Source organism: Plodia interpunctella, chromosome Z (genome assembly GCF_027563975.2).
Source record: "Plodia interpunctella isolate USDA-ARS_2022_Savannah chromosome Z, ilPloInte3.2, whole genome shotgun sequence".
NCBI lineage: Eukaryota > Metazoa > Arthropoda > Insecta > Lepidoptera > Pyralidae > Plodia > Plodia interpunctella.
Genome location: NC_071324.2, coordinates 9951464 through 9976869, shown reverse-complemented (window position 1 = coordinate 9976869; position 25406 = coordinate 9951464). Strand labels below are relative to the sequence as shown.

The 25406-nt window shown below is 33.6% G+C and overlaps 2 protein-coding genes across 5 annotated transcripts in view; both read left to right on the top strand.

The window, feature by feature from the left end:
- The window catches only part of Fkbp14 (FK506-binding protein 14), a 49470-nt gene extending 31744 nt beyond the window's left edge, over positions 1 to 17726 (top strand). Inside the window, exons 2-5 of one of the 4 annotated variants that reach the window (XM_053767854.2) lie at positions 6043 to 6066; positions 9321 to 9409; positions 10064 to 10317; positions 15814 to 17726. In XM_053767854.2, the coding sequence (XP_053623829.1) occupies positions 6043 to 6066; positions 9321 to 9409; positions 10064 to 10317; positions 15814 to 15996 (550 nt within the window). In that variant the 3' untranslated portion in view covers positions 15997 to 17726. The remainder of the gene's footprint in view (positions 1 to 6042; positions 6067 to 9320; positions 9410 to 10063; positions 10318 to 15813) is intronic. The other 3 variants (XM_053767856.2, XM_053767858.1, XM_053767855.2) reach the window with 3 other exon arrangements.
- A 774-nt stretch (positions 17727 to 18500) lies between these two features.
- LOC128683095 (heparanase-like) lies at positions 18501 to 25362 on the top strand. Its single transcript, XM_053768342.1, has one exon. The coding sequence runs from the start codon at positions 18724 to 18726 to the stop codon at positions 20257 to 20259; it is 1536 nt and encodes a 511-aa protein (XP_053624317.1). The 5' UTR covers positions 18501 to 18723; the 3' UTR covers positions 20260 to 25362.
- The last annotated feature ends 44 nt before the right edge of the window (positions 25363 to 25406 follow it).

Here is a 25406-nt window from a genome sequence, read left to right as displayed (position 1 = left end):
ATTAATACGTTATTTTAGCTTGTTGAACGTATTCATTGTTTTTAATATTGCAGTTTTATTTCCAAGAAATTACATAGACACGGTAAACAACCAAAAATAATTCAAAAACATGAGTCATTTATAGATAAGATTCTTTCACATTACTATATTTTATTTATCGTCCACATGCAAAAAAAGAAACAACATTTCTTAAATAAAATAGTCCCAATAATATTGTAATTAATAGCACTGCCGCCGAACACCACATTAGAAATTGAAACATGTCTTAGCATAAGCAGAATCGGCATCCTGAACTACACGATTATTGGCTATATACGAGTACCTTCCTGCAAGTCGTCGTGTTGTGTAACGTAACTGATAGAAATTTATGGGTCGCCGGTAAATATTGGAGAATTCCCGGATTATCGCAAATTCCGGGATTATCGAAGCCGGAATTTAATAAACTCTCCAAGCTACGGGGTGACTTCGACGGGTTTTTGAAGTGAAAACTTCTTTAGCGGCGTTGTGCGCTTTTTATGATGGGTAAAAAATGTTAAACTCTCGCGTCAGGATACGTGAACAAAAATTCGTAAGACGTCAAAAACTTGTTCAAGTTTTCACTTCTGCGCACCTCGTTTGCAACTCGTTTTTTTATTGAACTGTGTAATATAGTTCGTTAAAGAAAAAAGGATTAATAATGTCAATAGGTATGTATCTTGGTGATTTTAACTTATTGTTATTGTATTATTATTTAGGTGCATTGAGAGGACGTGTTTGTGGAATTAACTGAATCACGGATGACAAAGTTTTTATCTTTCTGGTTAGTTAGCCGTATCAAGAGAACGTGAAGTATGTTTAATTATTAAAAAAAGAAAATTTTAATTAAAATGACGGTAAAGTTACTTACTAATTATGTATTTTTATACTTTTGAAATAAATTAATAAAGTTTGACTGTTTTATATAGGTAATTATTTTACGGACTGTTGATTGAGTCCGGCCACAAACCCAACTTTACCCCAAACCCACTTGATAATCTTTTATATCGATACATATCTATTTAATGATTACTTTTTAATGTTTTATTGTGAGTAAATCGACATTCGCGCTTGTCTTTTGAAAGATAGACATTACAAGAATATTTTTCAACTTAAATAAATTAGGTACGTGACATGAACAGAATAACCCCAAATTATTTTCTGTCACTTTCATAATCCACACTTCGCAGAACATTGCTGGTTTTTCATTGAGCTAAATAAAAGGTCTCATATACATTACGTAATGTTCGGCATCTCTTCGGCGATAGTGTGTAGCCGTGTATACATACACGTGCACTCATACTTGCCACGTATGTCGCGAATATCTGAAATACTCGGACTTGGACCTGCCCTGCTGTGGACACTTTCTCCCGCGTGCTTAGATTCGCAACCGGCCATGTTATGCGCCAACTTGACGGGCATGTAAGTTTTTTAAAACAATTAGGTGATCAAAAAATGTTTTTTTTTTAAAATTAAACTACGTGATTCTCGCAGCAGAATTTCATAGAAATCAGCCATAAGTATAACACCGTTTTGCATATGTTATATTAGTATGGATTTTGACATCAAAAAATATTTTCACTCAGTTTTTCTGCGTTTTAAATACTTTTATGAATACTGTCACCTAATTAAATTATCTTGCAAATTATATAAAACATTTAAATCCAAATCAAACATTATATAGTAAGCATATAAATTTATTATCCTTTAAAGTAATATTAATAAATTCTTTAGTTATTATTTAGTTATCATTATGATTGAGTGGAGATTAACCTTAGTAGAACTGTCTGCTGTTCATGGCGCTAAGCGTTGCCATTTATAATGAAATGTAGTTAAGGAATTTATTACATCACCATGCACTGTGTATGACAAATTTGAGGAAAAACCCTTTTCATACAACAAGTAGGTAAATTCAATAAACATTCATCTACGTTTCCGAATAAATTTGAATTAATTCAGCACTTTCTACCGTCGTTTGGAATAGAAAATATACGTTTAGTGGAAACTCACCTTATTATTCAGAATGCTATATGCAAACTGAATGTCACCATATTTAATTGAAACATGATTAAAACTTGAGTATGTCTCCACAGCCTGTACGGGATTATATTTTGGTTTCAGACGATTCTAAATATTTTCAGAGAATAATTTCATAATTTGTATGTACAGCTGTATGTTATTTGTAAGTACCTTTGTATAATTTAATACGAAATAAGTATTTTTGAGAGTACTAATGCTTTTGCAATGTATTAAATGAATTGAATTAATTGATATTGAGCACTCTGAATTCACTCACTAGGTAACACCACAGTTATGACTAATTAAAATTGTAACGAATGGTATGATACAAGGGATTTCATCGGCTTTTATTAATTTATTTTCAGTTGTGACAATGTAATTTAATCAAAATGGTGATATTTAATCAGAATGGTAATCATTAAAAATACGGATAATTCGTGATACTGTGGTGGTTCAATGGTTAAATTGGCCTGTGAACCTAAAGGTCCCAGGTTGGATCCTACTAATGACTACTACGCGAGTTTTTATGTTCACCTGTATCATGTGTTATAGTTGATATCGATCACCACGGGAAAATGAAAATGTCTTGAGGAAACCTGCACTGTGGTTGATACTTTCTCACCTAGTATATGAAATGGACAAGGTAATGGCAAACCACTCCATTAACATTAAAAGTCGTTATGTGTTTCATTCGCCAGCGACGACGACAGTCATAAGGAACGACTGTGAGTAATAGAATTCGTGAGGATTTGACCATGGGTCGGGCCGAGTTGTACTTGCATCTCGAGAATTAGATCGAATTAAGTAAGATAAGAAATATTTATTTGATACCTATTGAAAATATACATTATTACAAGCAACAGTGGCACTGTCCGCCACACTAGGATTCCCTGTGTCGTGGCGAGCCGTGTAGTCCCATAATTTTAAGTTTAATTAGGTACTTCAATTTTGTGTAAGTTAGTCAATATAACTGCTGTATATTAACTCATAATTACCTATATACTATATTCAGTTTCTTGCTAAAATCTATTCACCTGGTTGGCACCTGACAGTATTTTCCCCGTTCAGAGGGAAGCCGTCTTCTCCTCGCAGACAACCAACCACTTTCACAATGTTATTGTTCGGCAGCGTGGGAGAGGGCACATCCGGTTTCTGAACTTGTCCATCAGAATGCAACATTAAACTATTAGCGGGAACTTATTGTAAACTTGTTACGTCCCCGGCCTTTGTTCCCGTTTCGCGAATATTAATTAAACTCGAATACTTATCTAATATTTAGACGTATTTCAAGCTGCAAATACGAAGCGAAATTTCGGTTGCAGAGAATCTATTATGATCAATTTTCCGATAGCTACTATATTGTAGCATTTTTTTATCAGCATTCAATATCACACATGACGTGAATATGTACCTATATTTTTTTGAACATGTAGTTACAACTTTGTTAGATACGAAATAGAAAAAAAATCGGTTTCGATCCCCGGTCGGGTCATGGTGAAAATGATCTTTTTCTGATTGGCCTGCGTCTTGGATATTTATCTATATAAGTGTATTTGTTATAAAAATATAGTATAGTTGAGTTAGTATCCAATAACATAAGTTTCGAACTTACTTTGGGGCTAGCTCAATCTGTGTGATTTGTCCGTATATATTTATATAAATATATATATTTAATAAGTGAAAGCCTTTCTGGCATAAGACTTATAAGATAGAGACAAATACTGTTAAATGAGTTTCTTTCGTCATTTCTTCTTAAAAGTTGTCCTTCCGAATATAGTTTGTAGCGTTAAGGTTTGTTAAACTTTAAAACTTGACGTGGAAAAGATGGTGTATTTAGAAATTTAACGAATATTTAAAATTGGCACAGGTGGTTTGTCCCACGAAAAACATTTTTCTCGGAAAATTTTCAAAGCTTGGATTTACTAAGTACTTCGTACAACTACCTACTAATTCCATGGCTGTTACCCGCTCCGAGATAGACATAAGCAAGACGTGTCATTTTACCGTTTACCGTCAGAATATCAGATTACACGCAGTGCATTGTACGTAGTGACAAGTCCTGTGGAGAAGACTAAATAAAAGCCTGTAGTTTGATCGCCTAAGGGTTCAGATCAAGTTCCAACGGAAACGTACGGGGAGGCGCATCGCTGTCCTTTTTGATATAGTATCGAACACAGACTTTCAATTAAGTAACTGATAAAAAAAATCACCTGCAGGCGTGAATAGAACGTTGAGAGAAAATATAAATTATATTTGTAGAACCTATATCACTTCTTTTAATTTTTCCGGATAGGACCCATTTTATAACAACATAATCAACTTTGTTTCTTTGCGAAATTAAAAGTGATATACTTTGATCAAATTCAAACATTAATTTAAATGTTAGCCCAATGTACGTGCGCAGTATAAAATATCGAGTATTGTGCAATCATTTTGTTTATTAGCCTGGCATTCAGTTGCGCAATGTGCCTGTGTGACGAACTCTGCATCGGAGAAAGTGCAAAACGGCGGTTACTTGATTCTGCATTTCACTTTTGTTTCAAACTGGCTTTTGCACCTACCCAACGTCACCGAGATATACGTACATAGTTCATCGTAATTAATAAAAAAGAGAACTGTGAACACATTAAATTCCAAACATTTCGTGTTGTAAGAATCGTTAAACTAAAAAAAAACACCACAACACATATTATAGAAATATAAACATTTCAAAAAAATATATGGCAAAAGGAAGTTTATTAAATTATGGGTGAAACTGTAACACTACGCGTACAATTTTCGTGTTTTCAAAGAGCGGCGCGGGTCAGTAGGGGGTGCGCGGGCGGCGGGGGTCGGCGAGTGCCCAAAAATTTGATTACAGCGACTTTGTAGTGGGCAGCGCGCAGCAAGCTGATGTACTTACTGCTTAAAATACCAGTGCGCAAAGCATCATCTGATTTTATTACACCAGCAAATTATAAAGAACGCAAGCTCACAATTTCACTCGGGACAATTAAACGTGGAAATTCCGTTTTTATTGCAAATTCTCACTGCTATTACGAATCGGGCTAATTTCCCCTATAACAGAACATTATGAGATAGTTCCAAAGTTTAAAATACGATGTAACTACGATGAATCCGCAAAACTTAGATATAGAAATGTGTCCAACAGACTGTCAAGTACACTACAATCTAATTACACATCGCCTCGCTTCAGTTACTAAAATGGTTTTACATACATTCCCATGACAAGACACGCGGCATTAGTTCGCGAAGCTGGTACGACGTCAGTTCAGGATTTCCCATACTTCTAACCCAATTATGAGATGCCACAAGTAACTATAGTTCAACTTGCCTTTGTCATATTATACTGAACTAAATATAAACTTGTACGCACATCAAGTTACCCTTCATGAACATCTATGCGGTAAAAGCGCCGAGTTTGCAATGAATTAGTGTAAGTTGATGTGCTGTCAACTGTACAAGCAAATATGAGCTAAGCGAACACATAGCAAAATTTTTACTATTTTGTTTCCCTTGCTCTTCTAGGTACCAAAATTTCCGCTGTTTAGACACGACTGAATACTATATTTTTGTTAAACTTAGCTCGACATTCAGTTAATAATTTTACGTCTGGATGGAAGATGCTGTAATGAATTGAATATCGAACGTTTTTACACCATTTTCTAAAGTGCTACGAATAACGCTACGCATATTCTACGTAACGTCTACGAAATGTCTACGAATCCACTAATTTCAGCCAGTTGAAACGCGCTCCTGGGGATTTTGAATACAGGAATTTCACTATATAATATGTATTTACTAATCACTTACAATTGGATCATTTCGCATTGGTTATAATTGTATTTAGTAACAAAGGTAGTTCTGTCTTTTGGATTTCATGTTTTACAACAAAAAGGAGAATGGAAGTCCAACGACAATATTGCCTTTAAAAAATATTTTAATAATTCGGAATATTTATTTTCATGAAATTTCGTGTGATTTAAAATACAATATTCTTATTTACAGTCGGAAAAAGGGGAACGGCAATGAGTATGTACCACCATACATTTAAGTATAATTTCTTTCGTCAAGCAGATTACGTATATGTAGTTCATTATATTTAAATAGAAAAGCATAATTAAATATCATTTAATAACATGTTTCGAGTGAATTTGAATACTCAAAGCCTTATTCAAAATTCCATTAAATTATTATGATTTTCCATATAGAGATTATTTTAATGGAATTTTACTTACATTCATTCCCAACTTCGTGTTCATTGAGGCGCACAACTGAAATAGAACGCAATAAATGATATTAACAAAATATTTATTTATGCTCTCGTTATGTTATAGAATTTACTATGCTTTCATTCAAAATAATTCAATTTATTCGTTCGTCATTGGTATTTACTTTGTTACTTTGCTTGCATGTGGATTTACGCTTTTAGTGCGCGACGTATTAAATTAATTAAGCTCTTTTTGTTCTGTCAATTTCTGTCAAACTGGATTCCCCCCCTTCGGAAATGGTATAGTGCTCCCAAAAGTACTTTACCATGTATGTAACGATAAGCCAGTTTTCTGTTCAGTCATGTGTCAATAATGTTTTCATTATGAATACAGTTGAATACACGGACACAGGCAATGTCGCTATTGAACTCATGGCATTAATAGATACTCCCGGAGTACCTATTCATTCCATGATTGCACTTTACATTACAGTATTTCGACAATTGACAGAACGAGACAAAACATAATTTAGCTTTAAGTAGGCTTTGACTTTCTTCCAATAAAGAAGGAGGTTATATGTTTTCAGTGTATACTTATTTGTTTTATTTTATTGTATGTTCAACAATTTCTCTGTCAAATTGGGGACCAATTTTTTCTAATGAACAAAAGGAAACTCAATAAAGTCACTTTTACTAGATTCAGGTCATCAGGAGCTGAGCACCCGGCTGAAGCTTAGGTAAATTAGTCTTAGACAATATGGTCATATTATTTAACTATTGTGTCATATTGCGGCGGGTCCACAATCAGATAACACACGCCATTACATAGGCCTTTGTTCCCGTTATATTCGACGGACATTATTGGTTATACGAGCAGCGTACACCACAGAGTTTCCCTTCAAAATACTCCTTTAGCAAAACAAAAATAAGTAAATAAATTTTTCATGTATTTATTGAAAAATATTGAAAATCGAAGCACTTATAACGATATTAGGAACGTGTAATCATTTTCAAAGTTCAAATTAAACTAAATTAAAATGTTAAGGGGGCGGAGAGCACCACGAGAACACTCAATTAAATAAATATATTTTGTATCTAGCAAAAGCAAATTACACGAGATAATTAACTTATTAATAAAATTCATAATGATGGTTTCCAATTATGAGTACTTTTAAAAATATTTTTCGGTTTAAACGAATCCACTTATCCGATACGTGAACGATATGTAAGTACCTACTTTAATTAAGGATTCGGATCTCAAACATTTTCATAGTTCTTCTGAAACATGAACTCAATGAAATGTACAGAATTTAGAACATCAAATCAACTAATTTCCCCACGTCCCATGAAATGTATTTTATTTATAAGCACGATAATTCGAACATCGTGCGACCTAGAAGAAAAGTACCGATGGACACACAAAACTAGGTTAAAATAATGTACACTCTCTCTATCATCATCTCTACATGTTCGTTCATGGTTTCGTTCGGGGTTGCGAAGTCTCGAACCCGAAATTTTGTAATTTATAGAATTTATTTTGGAGATTCAGCTGTGATTTTACAACGTTAATTCGTACGACATCCACGGCAGGTTATGGTCCTATTCTAGGGACCAAATGCAACCAAACAATATACCTACCTCCTACCTCGCGCCTCCTCATTTAAATTAAAAAGCAAAAACGACTTATTGCTGAATCATAGATGTGACAATTCGTCTCCTGCAATCTTAGCCTGCAATAGAATCTGGAGTGGAGGTACTTGGCAACAATGCGGCCGTAACATAATTAGCATTGTTATGACAATCGAGTTACTCTGGAAGGCTTTTCGAGTAATTCCGGGATGTCCTTATACAGAATGGATATTGTTGCCAGAATGAACCTCCTTTCAAGTGACAAGTGCACGGCTGCCTGCCTAGTGCGTTAATTAAAATACTGTCCCTATCCGTCGATCCTCTATTCGTTAATAAAAGTATCACTTGTTGACATAGGCACTTTAATTTTTAAAGCATCAACAAAACAAACTGTTCAAAAAAATCATCAATTTTATTACAACTGTGTGCAAGACATAATTTCAGGTATAACTTAAAATACAGTACAAACTTACATTTATTTGCAGATTTAATTGTATATATTTACGACAATAAATTAAAACTAAGTTATTAAAATATATAAATTAAAATTAATGAAAAGTAGTAAATATAATATGTACATTTACTCGTATTTTTAAATATTTACAAAAAAAATTCAATGATTTATTTGCTCGATCGCTGCCGGTTTCTGTATTTTATGCGATACATCAATTAAAATGCTGACAAGTTCTACGAGATTTATTTATCAACTACTTAATGTTTCCCATTCTATTCTATAAATTCTATTTGACGAGTATATATGTGTCTGATAAAACTTATTAAACATTTTTTTAATTGTATCATTCACCTGAAACAGCACAAATAAATATTAATGCATAATTCAAAAATTGTAGTACCTATTATCCTCAGAGTTTACTGGTACACATTAAAATATGATAAAAAGCGGTGCAATTTTTTTATCAAACCTGATAATATCTTAAAGATAGGTATAGTGTTAGAAAATGACACTGAGATTTCTAAAACTGTGTTTTCTTAAAATTATAGTATTGTTTTATTTTCATAACCTCCAGTGTTACCGAGTTTAAAAATCGTTGTTTTTCCTATAAAGATGTTTGATTCTTAACTTATGAATTTACCTATGTAATTTTTTATTACCTATGTATCTACTTTATTTGAATACAATGTTGTGCATGTATGTTAGATTAGATGTTAATATGACGTGATTTGTATTTATTATAGTTGATATGTAGTTTACATAGTTCTTTGTGCTTTCCGGGTGAGTTGCATCAGTCAACTTTGACCATGACTATATGCGCGCCGACGACATTTGAACAATGTGGCGTACATTGTATTTTTTTTTGCGGAGGTTAAGGTTAACATCAAAGTTTTCTGGTGCAACCCACTAAGCTGCTGCAATTTTGAAGAAGAACCTACCAAGATACATATGCCTAACTTTTACTTGATAATAATGTAATTCCAATTGTTTCAGCTATGATCGCGACCAGCCATTCACCTTCCAAATAGGAGTAGGACAAGTGATCAAGGGATGGGACGAGGGCCTACTGGACATGTGTGTTGGTAAGTGGTACCTATAATTATAAACCATAAATTATATAATATAATTTTGTACACTCTCTCTTTCATCTCCGTCTATTCCCGTGCAGATTTGAAATATAACTATTTGAGTTTTGGAAATCATTTGAGTAGTTTCGTACATCGTTACTAATATTATGATTCTTTATTTCGATGGATCTCCTAATCTGAGAATCTTCTGTTTACGCGTTAATTCTTCCCATTAGGTTATTTAGAGGTTTTTGAAACGTGATCACAAACACATAAATGTGCTGTGTCGAAAATTCGTTACATGAAACTAACCGAATTGAGCGCCCAGTCGTGTTTCATTTATTTTTTGTAAAACTTCAATTCATTTTTCCAAAATACCGGCACCGGCAACATCTACAGAAAATTTAATTTCTAACAAAAATGTTAACATTTTAGATATTCCCTTTTCATTTGAAATTTTCAGGTGAAAAGCGTAAACTGACAAATCCCTCTTTTTTTTGTTTTGTAAAATTAGTTTATCGGATTCACAGACACTATATGGATCTGTCTTCCTTCTGAACCCTTCGGCACCCTTCAGCTGTACTTTGGTTCAGCTAAAGCCGATGAGAGTAGTAATGATATTTTCAGCGCCGGCAACAACTGCTTAGTACTAAAATACAAATATTTCAGGTGAAAAGCGTAAACTGACGATTCCCTCCTCCATGGGCTACGGCGAGCGCGGAGCCGGCAACGTGATACCTCCCCATGCGACCCTGCACTTCGAGGTGGAACTCATCAACATTGGCGACTCTCCCCCAACCACCAACGTGTTCAAGGAAATCGATGCCGACAAGGACAACATGCTGTCTCGCGAAGAAGTGAGTATCGAGTTAGCCTTCCAAGCCATGGATACCGATGGAGACAAAGAATTGTCTCGCGAGGAGGTCAGTCACTGGTCTCACTGGTGAAGGGCATGACTATAATAGATTACGGTGACAGGGTCTTGACGTAGAATCTTTTTGTCCTGCGTTTTATTAATCCCCCGTTTGCTCATTGCGGTATCTCACAACTAACAATATCTAGCTTAGTCGACCGCATGTCAAGTGAGTGTATCTTTATTTTTCTGTATTAGAGGCGAATTTGCGATGAATTTAGGTAATTTACTTACCAAAGGGTATTCTTACAGTCAACTATGTATTTGAATGGAAAAAAATGAAAGGAACAAAAAAGAGTTACTTACTCTTCTATGTTTACACAATAATATTCAATATACTTTAAATATTCAAACAAAACATCGTGACCATTTTTCTTCTAAAAATAATCAATTTGTTTGACAATGTAGATAATTGAAATATTAGTTACCTATACATATAAGTATGCGTAGCTTGACAGAGGTGATGGATTAAAGCATGAGAAAGTACTAACGCAATACTCTTCCTTTCTAATTAAGCTTCAAAATTTTGTTTGACTAGCTCACAATATAAGATTAGATCCGGGTAGAAACCAGTTACAATGAAATACTATTGTCTTGACTTGTAACCAGTTCTGCTTTGTACCTATCCGGAGAACAAAGTTTTAAGATTTGGTCGAACCACTTGAGAAGTTCACAAGCAAAAACAAAAAGATCATTTGAAAACTTTAATTTTACCTATAATTATCTCCGACTCACTCACTACTGACTACTAAAAACTCACAAAGTCAAATAGACTACATACCTTCTCGAATTCCCCCATATCTAGCTGGCTTAACTCTTTATTAAATACTTGCGGCCCGATCTGGCTTCGCTCGGGTAAAACCATAAATAGTTGCAGCCTATGTTACTCCTGAACGTTTCGTCTCTATGTGTCAAGTTTCATCAGAATCGGTCTAGTAGTTTCCGCGATTATTCATTACAAACAAAAATATAAATCTTTTTTTTTTCTTTTTTATATTAATATAGATGTATACAAAAAAAAATATGTAACCCTATAACATACTTTATCTGTGAGAGCAAAAATGACCTAATTGTCACCCAGAAAAGAAAGCAAATACTTTTAACGGCTCCAAGTTAGGAGCAAAATAAACTGTATTCCTGAATCGTAAGGATTCAAAATGTGATAATGGTGTGGTTCAGACTGTAGATTGTCTGTCCCACTTCGCGAATGCCGTTACTATTACCGTAAGCAAACAGACCATGGTCGCACCATGGTCGTCACGTCGTCACGACACCTTTGACCGAAGCTGACACGTCACAGTTGCTCCGTTTCAACCAATTTCAATTCACAAACTAATAAAAATTGAAATTGTTAGTTTGAACGCAATTTTAAGTTTAATTTTAAGATTGCCTAGACTAAACATCTCCAAAATATCTACTTAGAACAAATGAGACTAGAAGATATTTTTATTATGGCGGTACCTACCTAGTAACTTCTTGTTCAATAAAAATAGTTACTTTTTACATAACTAAGTAACTAAGTAATCTTTCAGTGATCTTTAGCTATTTGCACATTTCATGATCAATCCTTCTAATATTATAAATGTGAAAGTTTGTGAGTATGTACCGTGTATATATGTATGTTTGTTACTCTTACACGCAAAATCTACGGGACGGATTGTTATGAAATTTGGTACACGGGTAGAATATAGCCGGAAATAACACATAGGGTACTTTTTATTCCGAAATTTCCAAGGGTCTCACTGGTGAAGGGCATGACTATAATAGATTACGGTGACAGGGTCTTGACGTAGAATCTTTTTGTCCTGCGTTTTATTAATCCCCCGTTTGCTCATTGCGGTATCTCACAACTAACAATATCTAGCTTAGTCGACCGCATGTCAAGTGAGTGTATCTTTATTTTTCTGTATTAGAGGCGAATTTGCGATGAATTTAGGTAATTTACTTACCAAAGGGTATTCTTACAGTCAACTATGTATTTGAATGGAAAAAAATGAAAGGAACAAAAAAGAGTTACTTACTCTTCTATGTTTACACAATAATATTCAATATACTTTAAATATTCAAACAAAACATCGTGACCATTTTTCTTCTAAAAATAATCAATTTGTTTGACAATGTAGATAATTGAAATATTAGTTACCTATACATATAAGTATGCGTAGCTTGACAGAGGTGATGGATTAAAGCATGAGAAAGTACTAACGCAATACTCTTCCTTTCTAATTAAGCTTCAAAATTTTGTTTGACTAGCTCACAATATAAGATTAGATCCGGGTAGAAACCAGTTACAATGAAATACTATTGTCTTGACTTGTAACCAGTTCTGCTTTGTACCTATCCGGAGAACAAAGTTTTAAGATTTGGTCGAACCACTTGAGAAGTTCACAAGCAAAAACAAAAAGATCATTTGAAAACTTTAATTTTACCTATAATTATCTCCGACTCACTCACTACTGACTACTAAAAACTCACAAAGTCAAATAGACTACATACCTTCTCGAATTCCCCCATATCTAGCTGGCTTAACTCTTTATTAAATACTTGCGGCCCGATCTGGCTTCGCTCGGGTAAAACCATAAATAGTTGCAGCCTATGTTACTCCTGAACGTTTCGTCTCTATGTGTCAAGTTTCATCAGAATCGGTCTAGTAGTTTCCGCGATTATTCATTACAAACAAAAATATAAATCTTTTTTTTTTTCTTTTTTATATTAATATAGATGTATACAAAAAAAAATATGTAACCCTATAACATACTTTATCTGTGAGAGCAAAAATGACCTAATTGTCACCCAGAAAAGAAAGCAAATACTTTTAACGGCTCCAAGTTAGGAGCAAAATAAACTGTATTCCTGAATCGTAAGGATTCAAAATGTGATAATGGTGTGGTTCAGACTGTAGATTGTCTGTCCCACTTCGCGAATGCCGTTACTATTACCGTAAGCAAACAGACCATGGTCGCACCATGGTCGTCACGTCGTCACGACACCTTTGACCGAAGCTGACACGTCACAGTTGCTCCGTTTCAACCAATTTCAATTCACAAACTAATAAAAATTGAAATTGTTAGTTTGAACGCAATTTTAAGTTTAATTTTAAGATTGCCTAGACTAAACATCTCCAAAATATCTACTTAGAACAAATGAGACTAGAAGATATTTTTATTATGGCGGTACCTACCTAGTAACTTCTTGTTCAATAAAAATAGTTACTTTTTACATAACTAAGTAACTAAGTAATCTTTCAGTGATCTTTAGCTATTTGCACATTTCATGATCAATCCTTCTAATATTATAAATGTGAAAGTTTGTGAGTATGTACCGTGTATATATGTATGTTTGTTACTCTTACACGCAAAATCTACGGGACGGATTGTTATGAAATTTGGTACACGGGTAGAATATAGCCGGAAATAACACATAGGGTACTTTTTATTCCGAAATTTCCAAGGGTCTCACTGGTGAAGGGCATGACTATAATAGATTACGGTGACAGGGTCTTGACGTAGAATCTTTTTGTCCTGCGTTTTATTAATCCCCCGTTTGCTCATTGCGGTATCTCACAACTAACAATATCTAGCTTAGTCGACCGCATGTCAAGTGAGTGTATCTTTATTTTTCTGTATTAGAGGCGAATTTGCGATGAATTTAGGTAATTTACTTACCAAAGGGTATTCTTACAGTCAACTATGTATTTGAATGGAAAAAAATGAAAGGAACAAAAAAGAGTTACTTACTCTTCTATGTTTACACAATAATATTCAATATACTTTAAATATTCAAACAAAACATCGTGACCATTTTTCTTCTAAAAATAATCAATTTGTTTGACAATGTAGATAATTGAAATATTAGTTACCTATACATATAAGTATGCGTAGCTTGACAGAGGTGATGGATTAAAGCATGAGAAAGTACTAACGCAATACTCTTCCTTTCTAATTAAGCTTCAAAATTTTGTTTGACTAGCTCACAATATAAGATTAGATCCGGGTAGAAACCAGTTACAATGAAATACTATTGTCTTGACTTGTAACCAGTTCTGCTTTGTACCTATCCGGAGAACAAAGTTTTAAGATTTGGTCGAACCACTTGAGAAGTTCACAAGCAAAAACAAAAAGATCATTTGAAAACTTTAATTTTACCTATAATTATCTCCGACTCACTCACTACTGACTACTAAAAACTCACAAAGTCAAATAGACTACATACCTTCTCGAATTCCCCCATATCTAGCTGGCTTAACTCTTTATTAAATACTTACGGCCCGATCTGGCTTCGCTCGGGTAAAACCATAAATAGTTGCAGCCTATGTTACTCCTGAACGTTTCGTCTCTATGTGTCAAGTTTCATCAGAATCGGTCTAGTAGTTTCCGCGATTATTCATTACAAACAAAAATATAAATCTTTTTTTTTTCTTTTTTATATTAATATAGATGTATACAAAAAAAAATATGTAACCCTATAACATACTTTATCTGTGAGAGCAAAAATGACCTAATTGTCACCCAGAAAAGAAAGCAAATACTTTTAACGGCTCCAAGTTAGGAGCAAAATAAACTGTATTCCTGAATCGTAAGGATTCAAAATGTGATAATGGTGTGGTTCAGACTGTAGATTGTCTGTCCCACTTCGCGAATGCCGTTACTATTACCGTAAGCAAACAGACCATGGTCGCACCATGGTCGTCACGTCGTCACGACACCTTTGACCGAAGCTGACACGTCACAGTTGCTCCGTTTCAACCAATTTCAATTCACAAACTAATAAAAATTGAAATTGTTAGTTTGAACGCAATTTTAAGTTTAATTTTAAGATTGCCTAGACTAAACATCTCCAAAATATCTACTTAGAACAAAGGAGACTAGAAGATATTTTTATTATGGCGGTACCTACCTAGTAACTTCTTGTTCAATAAAAATAGTTACTTTTTACATAACTAAGTAACTAAGTAATCTTTCAGTGATCTTTAGCTATTTGCACATTTCATGATCAATCCTTCTAATATTATAAATGTGAAAGTTTGTGAGTATGTACCGTGTATATATGTATGTTTGTTACTCTTACACGCAAAATCTACGGGACGGATTGTTATGAAATTTGGTACACGGGTAGAATATAGCCGGAAATAACACATAGGGTACTTTTTATTCCGAAATTTCCAAGGGAGCGCAGCCCCGGGGCTCAGCTAGTAATAGTATGTATGCTTCTGATAAAATATTCCAGATCTGTGGACGAAGTGCGGGTTAGCATTTCAATTCTCACCATCGATTCGATTTGAAATGAGACACAGCGAACCAATCACATTGCGCCAATGTGACGCAACGACAACCACACTGCAATGTCATTGGCTCGCTGCGTCACATTTCGAATCGATTCGATGGTAGAAGTGAAAATGCAAACCCGTACTTCGCCCTCTAAACCCAAATCGAAAAGTGATGTTGACAATAATGTCTAAATCTATATGCCAAATGTTCTAATATCTGTGCTATATGCTTACTTCCAGGTTAGCGAGTACCTGAAGAAGCAGATGGTTCCCGCCGACGGTGCTGAAATGAGCGAGGACATCAAGCAGATGTTGGAATCTCACGACAAACTGGTCGAAGAGATCTTCCAGCATGAGGACAAAGACAAGAATGGTTTCATCAGCCACGAGGAGTTTTCGGGTCCGAAGCATGATGAACTCTAGGAAGAAGAACAGGTCATCACGACCGTGGTCGTTGAGACCAATGCAGTAACCAGGGAATGCATAAAAAAAAGAATTGATAATCATGCTTATAAGAAGTATAAGTATAATCATTATTATCAATACACTAATTCAAAGGATGGTAAATCCCTACACAGCAGGCAAAAAGATGACCTTTAAACATGACCGTGACTTTCAAAGTGTTGGAATGAGTGATGGAAAATATAGTTTCGGACCAGTGTCAAAATTTCTTTTGCGGAAATAATTTTAATCAATTCTTTAATATAGAATACACAGGTGAATGATATTTTTAGGGTTATGTGAGAGTAAAGATATTTTGTTGAGTCTTTTGTACTTAGTTACATAATTATGTTGTTAGTGTATCTTTGATTTAGTTTTAAGTTAACGGGGGTAGAGACAGTGGTAAATGAATTGAAATTTTATTTCCATTACAGCAATCAGAATAGTAATTATTAATTTGATATGTACATGCGTCTCTCTACTTTATATCAGTTAATGAAAAAAATAAACTTTTTTTTGCATGGTCATCACTCATATTTCTGTACTGGATACAAACTTTTATTTTTCATTCTATACCAAATTAAATACTCATCTTCTTCAATGTTTCTAATACGTTGCCTCATTACTCAAAAATACGATAATTATATACTCCTTATTATTATGTAAATATCATGCGTTAAATTTTGTTCAACCTACTTGTTCTGAATTTGAATACAAACCTACGTGTCATCTTTACCCCTGTTGCCTTAGGTAAATACTCTTGACACAAAAACATTTCCAGCATAATATTACCTAAGAGCCTACTGTATGTCTGCGCTCTCTGAAATACCTACTTAAGTACTTTTTTACTTTTAATATGTTTTGGCAATTTTATTATAATTTTTTTAGAAATTCAATCAAAAATGTGAAATGATACCTACTTACTTTTAATACCCGCGTAATTTTCTAGGCATTCGATATTCAAATCATCACTCATATTTGAATTTTAAAAAACACCTACCGAAATTGTTGTAGGTATGGAGTTGTAGATATGTCTGTCTGTATTATCTATAGCTATATGTCATGACATGAAATATGGACGGAGAGCGCAAACTGTTCACCTTCCTCAATGTTTGTTTTGTTATTATTTTTTTACAAATTAACATATTCCCATCAATTGTAAGGGTGTCATTCTATTGATGGCACTATAATTATTTTAAGGCCTCAATCCTCGTCAATTGCACACACCTCATCTCACAAATTATACCTACTTAAGTACATCTTGAAATTGTAAAATTAACTGGTACCAATTCTATATCTATTCTACTAATGAGTCATATATGTTTTCTAATATTTTACTGTTAGAGTTCATTATTTTGACTTCAGTGTTTAAATTTATTTTTTAATAAAAAACTTTAAAAATACCATTCTTAGATAATAGTTTCTAGTTACAATCTCGATGTCTATTTATCCATAAGGTACCTACAGTCAAGACCACATTATCAGCTACCGATAGTGCAGCAAACTGAACGCCACGCAGTACCTTGACTGTACTTACTTTTAAAATATATGATTCATTAGGAAATAACATATTTAAACATTATGCAATTTGAAAATTGCTTAGTCTATAGTTCCACATTAAAATGTGCGCATATAATCAGACAACACAATATTCTATAGATATAGTTATATTCGATGTTCATTCCGAATGATAAATAAAGTTCTGCAGTTGACTATTGCTGTTTTATTTCATAGATTATATTTGATAAAGATTTATCCCAGTTTTTTGCCAGTTAGGCTTAACCAAAACTTATGAAACACTATGTTTACAAAAAGTACCCAAAGGCTATTTCAGTAGTAGACCCGGTCGGGTCATGATGGAGTTAAAGTAGTGATGGCTCAGGCTCTTAATGCGGTAGAATTCCATAAAATGTTTCATTCTATTGGCTTTGGCAAAAATTATCGTCCTTGGCCATACTGACGAACTTGTGCGGGTGCTAAGGCGGGCGAAATTTCAATATAGGTACTTTCGTCTTATGGCGATTGTGATAAGGCCACCATCGATTTAGAAAGGGCCCCCGTGCGCGGTGTGTACTTTGAAGTGACTTTTATGCGTGTGCCTTATGTTTTGTGCCTAACGCTATAGATTTAGAAAGTAGTCCCAAACGATATACAGCGACCATCGATTTAATAAGTACTTCGTACAACCGGAGTACCCACTAATTCCATGACAGCGATATACCAAGCGATGGTTATAGTACCATGCCCGTGGCGGGAGTAACCATGGAGTAACAAACCAGGGGCGCCCATAGATTTAGAAAGGGTCTAATTCCAAAAAAGCGTGGTCTAAAAAGGCCTGACTAAACCATACCTTATAAATTTTTTTTATATGAGCATCATACCCAAGTTGTCACTGTCATCAAATGTCATGTCAATGGCTGTTAGTTGACGTTGGCAAAATCATCTTTATGGCGCAAGATGGAGCCATGAACTTAAAAAAATAATAATTAATCACTGTCAGTTCATTCAGTGTCCTCCTGACTTGTCCTGACTGTTGACGACTCAATTGCTTCATTGTTGTGTTGTCTGTTGGCGTTTGTATCAAAATTATTTAACTATTTTGTAATGGTACTAATGACAAGCATAATCCAATCAAACAATAAACTAGGCTTTCTGGTCTCCTTTCTGTCGGTTTCTTTCTAGTTTCCCTTAGCCAAAAGTTGACTCAAAATGATGTCCGAAAGATATTTAGTAGCCGTTTGTGCGTTAGCATTTTGTTGCAATGTGACTCTCATGGTATTATTTGTAAAATACAATTCTGGTGAGAAATGTTTTGTTACGATCGACGAGAACCAGAAAGTTATAGCACATTTACCGGAAAATTTTCTAAGTATCGGTATTGACGCTTCAGAAATACAGGATAACCGGGTGGACTTTACGAAGCCGAGATTTCGAGAGATGGCGGCAGCATTGTCGCCCGCACGGTTGCGCATCGGGGGCACCATGTCCGAACGCCTCATCTTCAGCCCCGACGACATCGATGTTTCTTGTGACCACTGTCCAAAAGAAGCCAAGTCCGTTTGCCCTGCTGTTAAAAGGTTGTGTAAACACAAATTTTTACCATTTTTTCTCATGACCGGAAGTAAATGGACTGAGATAAATGAATTCTGCAAGGCTGTTAATGTTAAGTTATTGTTCACATTTAATGCCTTGATCCGAGAATCAAATCATGGATGGAATGATATCAATGCTAAGGAACTTTTACAATACTCCAAAAAGAACAACTTTCATGTTGATTGGCAGCTCGGCAACGAACCTAACTCCTATCATCACATCTTCAACATCACAATCACTCCAGCAATGCTTGCTCAAGACTTCAAAAAATTAAGAAAACTGTTGAATCATTCAGGCTATAAACATTCATTACTTACGGGCCCAGATACGACTAGACCTCAACCTGAACGACCGGAATGCCTTGAGTATATGCTACAATTTTTGCATAATGCTTCTCACTATATTAATGTAACATCCTGGCATCAATACTATCTTAACAGCAGAACAGCAAAATTGGAAGATTTTTGGAATCCAGATACATTTGATTTGTTGAGTAAACAAATACATGCTATGAGGAGTCACACCAAGAAGTATTCTCATATTCCTATGTGGCTAAGTGAGACCAGCAGTTCATATGGTGGAGGAGCTCCAGGTTTATCAAACTCATATGCTGCCACACCACTTTGGGTGGACAAATTAGGTCTTTGTGCACAGAATAATATCACTACTGTTATCCGACAAAGCTTTTTTGGAGGAAACTACAGCCTCATCAATGAGAAATTAGATCCTCTCCCCGATTGGTGGGTAAGTGTGCTGTACAAAAAATTAGTTGGCAGCAAAGTTCTGCATGTAGACTGTCATTGCTCAAGATATCAAAGAATGTATGCTCATTGTGCCAACAGTCATTATACTAATGACACATCTGCCATAACCATATATGCTGTCAATTTAGAAATGGCTAAAGCAAAATTCCTTCTTAACGGCACAGCTATTCATGGAGATAATTTAAGGATTGATGAGTACATTATCAGTGCTCCATACAATAACAGAAAGTCAACAACAGTATTGTTGAATGGCTGGCCTCTCTACTACGAGTCACCACAGTTGGATATACCTCCTAGAATTATTCGTTACGGCACACATATATCAATGCCACCATACTCTATTGGTTTTTGGATAATCTACAATACTTCAATAGAGGCTTGTAAGTGATGTGACAGTAATTTATTATTTTTATGGACTTTTCTTTGAGCATTTACTTAAAACACTTTATTGTGACACTCTTGTGAATTTTTTACAAAAATTAGCTCTATAGATAGGTAACAATATTGTTTAATATGACAAAGTAAGTATTTATAGAAAATTCAACTGTTGTATTTAACAGGAGTGGTGTGTCCAGTGAACATTATTTTTGTATTGGTATTGTTTTAGCCTCATTGTTTCAGTGGGAGCGTTTGTAGTGTATGTCATATGTGTGTGACTATGTAAAAATGATTTTTGCAACAGTAATTTTTTTGAAATGTATTTGGCACAAACTGTAAATTTCTTATAATATGGAGAATGAGAATACAATGTCATTTTTATAATAAAACTGATCTGATTCCAAAAAAACGGAATAGTGAATTATATGAATCTTCTCATAAGCAATCTCTTTTGTTACTAACAACTAAGCACTTCTTCACAGAGAAACTTATTTTTGAGTCATGATACTGATAATAAAAAGTATTTAAAATTCTATATAAATCTATATAACAGATGTTGATTTTTTTAATGGGCTATAAATTTCACCTACTAGCTACCAAGCTTAACTACTACAGGCTAAATACTTTATAGGAAAAGTTAATATTTGCAATAAGAGTGCCTTTTCATTGCATTATGTGATACTTATTTAGAAATACAAAGCCACTTGTCTAAAACGAAATTGTCCCTTTGTTCTAATACTAATAGTTAGTTATATGTACTGTATACAATGTTTATTATTACTCTTAATGCCTACTAACAGAACAGGTATAACTATAAAAACAATGTTAAAATTAACACTTCTTATCCTACAATTCCATTTTACTTGAGTTGTGATACTTGTGATGCCAATCTGTTGTATTGTATAATTTTCTAATCAAAAACTAAAAATACACAATTTTTTATGTGATTTTGTTAGTATAACATATTATTTCCCTATTATTCATAAAATGTTTGACGCATATTAAAGTATGCTTTAACTTATTATAAATAATGGTGTTTAGATATAAAATATGGAATGTTGCAGAAATGCAGAAATTTACTACATACTTAATTATATTAAGTCTAGTTGTATACTAGCCAACTGCTTTACTTAAAGAACAATTTAAATGCATTCATTATGTAAAAATATATTGTTTAAAAATAATACATGATACTATGTGGAGTTTTCTCTGGAACAAGTAGAGTTCATATATATTGATAGATGGACAGACGAAAAACTAATTCTAAATTGTGGTACTCCAAATAAGCATTTAAAAACAACATACGACATTTAAATCAGCAATTAAGACTAGAAATTAGAAGGGAAACAAAAATTCCAAGATCTTATATTAGTAAATGTTAGAATTCTTATTCCCTATTAGACTATGGAAATTTAGTGTTTACAATACAAGTATCTACCTCGGTAGTTACAAGTTCTCGCTGAATATATGAGTAGCCCTTATTTGGCTTTGTATTTGTTACAGCTAAACTCCGAAGTGCTCGACTAAACATAGGCGTAGCCATACCTAGGTTTAGCCGGCTAGACCAGGTGCAACATGTCTCAGTTGGTTACACCTAGGGGCAATTATGTTCGGTTAGACCCACGTTTAGCGTTCATCATATAGATGCAGTCAGTAGCGGATGGTTAAATTAAATGTAGATTTACGATTAACCTAACCGCCGAACGTATGCACCTGCTGCACCTAGGTGGAGCCATACTTCTGGGTTTAGCTGGAACGTATATACTTATTTATATTAATAAGTTAGTACGTATATTGGTTATGAATCCATCCATTTAATCTGTGAATGAACAATTTAGCCTTGTTAAAGTGTCAAGGCGAGATCTCCTGCAACATTGAACTGTGCACCTCATAATGATAAGACAATGTTATCATGTGCTATGTTAGCTATACACATGTTCTTACTACTTTGATAATACCTAGTACACTTCAAGACACAAGCTTCTTTAATCCTGTTAATCTAACTAGATAAATATCTTTCGCGTTTGGTGATTGAATATAGACTAGGAAACAACTTTTATTTGGCAATATCTTAAAATTAAAATCAGTCAAGCCCGTTTTGGATTAGCGCACTGAGTGTTCCGAAAAAAATTGCTTTATGTACAATCGACACCACATTCAGTTGCACTTTAATAGTAGCTCTTATTAATACATATTCATATAATGTGACAAATGGTTTTAAGTACGTTAATGTATTTTTTCTCAGGATTTTAAATAATTTATTTCTTTTGATTATTACAATTAATTGTAAAAATTACTATTGAGATACGACAAAGAATCGACATGCAGGATGTCAATTCTGTTAACATGAAATCATAATGGTGTCTGGATGATTCAAGTGAAAGAAATTTAAATAAAAACTACTATTTAATAGCCATTAAGACAAGATTGTGAACCTTATGGAGGCTTATGGTTGTTGATAATGTTTATTTACACCTTGTTGTTTATTAAATATTTACGTAAAATACTGTATATTTATTAATTCTTTGTATGGGTCTGTGACGCTACAATGAAATGTTTACTATTGTAGGTATAATTAGATATTATTTTCTTATGAATGTACTAATGCGTTAACTCGATTGTCACATATATGTATAGGTGTTACTTGGGCGCAATGTCTATTCAGAGAATAATACTAATGTTATTATTAATTGTGTAATTTTATAAACGACAGCTAATGTAATGTAATATTGATTACTTGCTTATCCCCATTAAATTCGCTAAGTTATAAAACGTAGTAGGTATACATAAGTAAACGTTCTTAGTTCGTTCGGTGATGTTAGTGCTATCTGCATTTTGCCTAGTAGACTGTTACTCTTTTATTAATGAAATGGCACCAAAATAAATGTTATTTCTACTTTTTGTTTATATATCTTTATGGCACTTTTAACTATTTTGAATCGGTAGATGAATATATTTATTAGCATTTCTCCATACGTGCACACATATTATTAGTGTTTGCAATGTATAAAACAGGCCTTATTTATTAAGCTTATTACTTTTACTACTAGCACTGCGATAAAATTCGAAAGAATATCTTCAAGGCCAGAATACAAACTGTGTGAATGTCATTACATTGCTATTTAATGATCTCACAAAACATGTAAAGTTTTACGTTTACACTAAGTATACCTACATGTAGATATTCCTGCATGTAGGTTCTTTGCTCTCACATGTCCATTGAAATATTTTTTCTATATCTGCTGACCTCAATATTATAATTTGCATGTGTATTTATGCAAATACACGTGGATAAGCATCCATGATACTGGCTTAAAGTAGCCATTTTATTAATATATATTGTTGTGAATAATGCGGTGTCTATTGCAAGACTGATTAGTATAACGTAGCCACGATATTCTTTTTTTTCCATGTGTGCCTAAACTTAATATACTTATGAATATTTTCATATTTTGCTTTACTACTATAGTTAACATATTTTAAGAATACATTATATTTAAAATTGTGAAATTTTTCGTATTAGTTCTGTAGAAATATCTAATAAATCTGGAAAGTAATGTATTTGTTAAATTTGTATAAAAAAAATTCAAAAGCTATACGGCGTACAAACTTATTGCCAGCATGCCTATAATGAAAACAACTAGGAGTTCCATTATCAAATCAAGGCACGAATGGTTTTTGCTCTAGCCATCAATGTAAAGAGATTAACCTGTTTCACCACTTTCTGATAAAATATTTAAGTTGCAAAATTCAATATTATGTCGTAGTGTTTTCTCAGACATCTCCGTCCTATGTCTATTCCAAATTCCATAAAAATTAGTCCAGTTGAGCGTAACCTACTGATTTATAATCTCGCGTGAAGTACCTACGCACGTTTTATATGATTGCGACATTAGTAGGTATTTTATAGATTTTAACTTTAATCTAGGTAGCTGTGTTCATTTTTGGGGCTAAGAATTTATTTATGCTTTAGACTATATTTTTATACAATGTAGTTAGCTTAAGATAAGTTAAGCTGGGTGTAGCACTGTCTATCTCTCTCTCTCTGCTAATGTTAAGCCGTGATCAAGTCTAAATGGTTTTTATATTATAATTTATGGTTTTATTGCGTGTAAATAAGAACTTTAATTAAAAACTAAAAGTCTACAGTACTAAGTGTAAGTTTTGTTACGTTTACTTTCGTAGTAAACGAAAAATTTGAGGTTCTCGATTCATCGCAATCTTTTTTTTAACTTAACATTAGCAGAATAAGTCGACATGTCTCTAGTGGTTGATTAGTATGCTTTGGAATACGTAATAAATAAATATAGTACTTAGATTATTTAATGTGAACAAATCTACGTATCTACTTATATACATAATTGGGTAAGACCATAACAAAAAAGTATAGTATCGTACGATCGTGTACTTCTGAAGGTTTCGCCTATCTCTTTGCCAAATTTAATTAATATAGTTTTAAGTTTTTGAGTTTATTCATTACAAAAAAAAACAAAACTATTCTCTTTATAATATTAATAGGAAAGTATGGATTATCTACTTTAAAATTACATCTGGAACTGATTTGAAATAAACAACTTACTTTATAATATTTAAGATAGACAACCCAAAATAGTACCTACTTAGGCCACGCCAAGTGCCACAAACACTTCCCCTTTAGAATAATATATTTTTGCAGCAGGCTGATTTTCTCTATGATATTAGTGATATCTTTATATACAAATAAATAAGCGTCGAGTGTGTGAAATTATATGTTAGCTATATGTTTTACTTTTCCTTTTTTATATTTTTAAATGTTATGAAACAACAATGAGTGTATGTTATATAAACATAAAAAAGGGAAATTCAATGAGTGAATTATATAAATTGAAATAAAACATGACAAAACTTTTTCGCAAGAGATTCACATATTTTAAATGTTAGGTAACATAATAATGTTATGGGCTATTGTATTGTGACCTTGTAACAACTCATCGCAGCTACAGATAGATTACAGACACAATTTAGAATACTAATAATAGAGTCCAGACAGTCTTATAATACTTGTAACCTCAAATTAATTAAATATTATACATGTTATGTACCAGGCAGGTCCATTAAAATTATATACTTTACATTTTGACTTTCATTTATCTTCCTTCCGCCGAATGAGTTTATTGA

Excerpts from the sequence above, each read along its gene's own strand:
- LOC128683095 (XM_053768342.1), top strand. The coding sequence starts at position 18,724 with ATGATGTCCGAAAGATATTTAGTAGCCGTTTGTGCGTTAGCATTTTGT.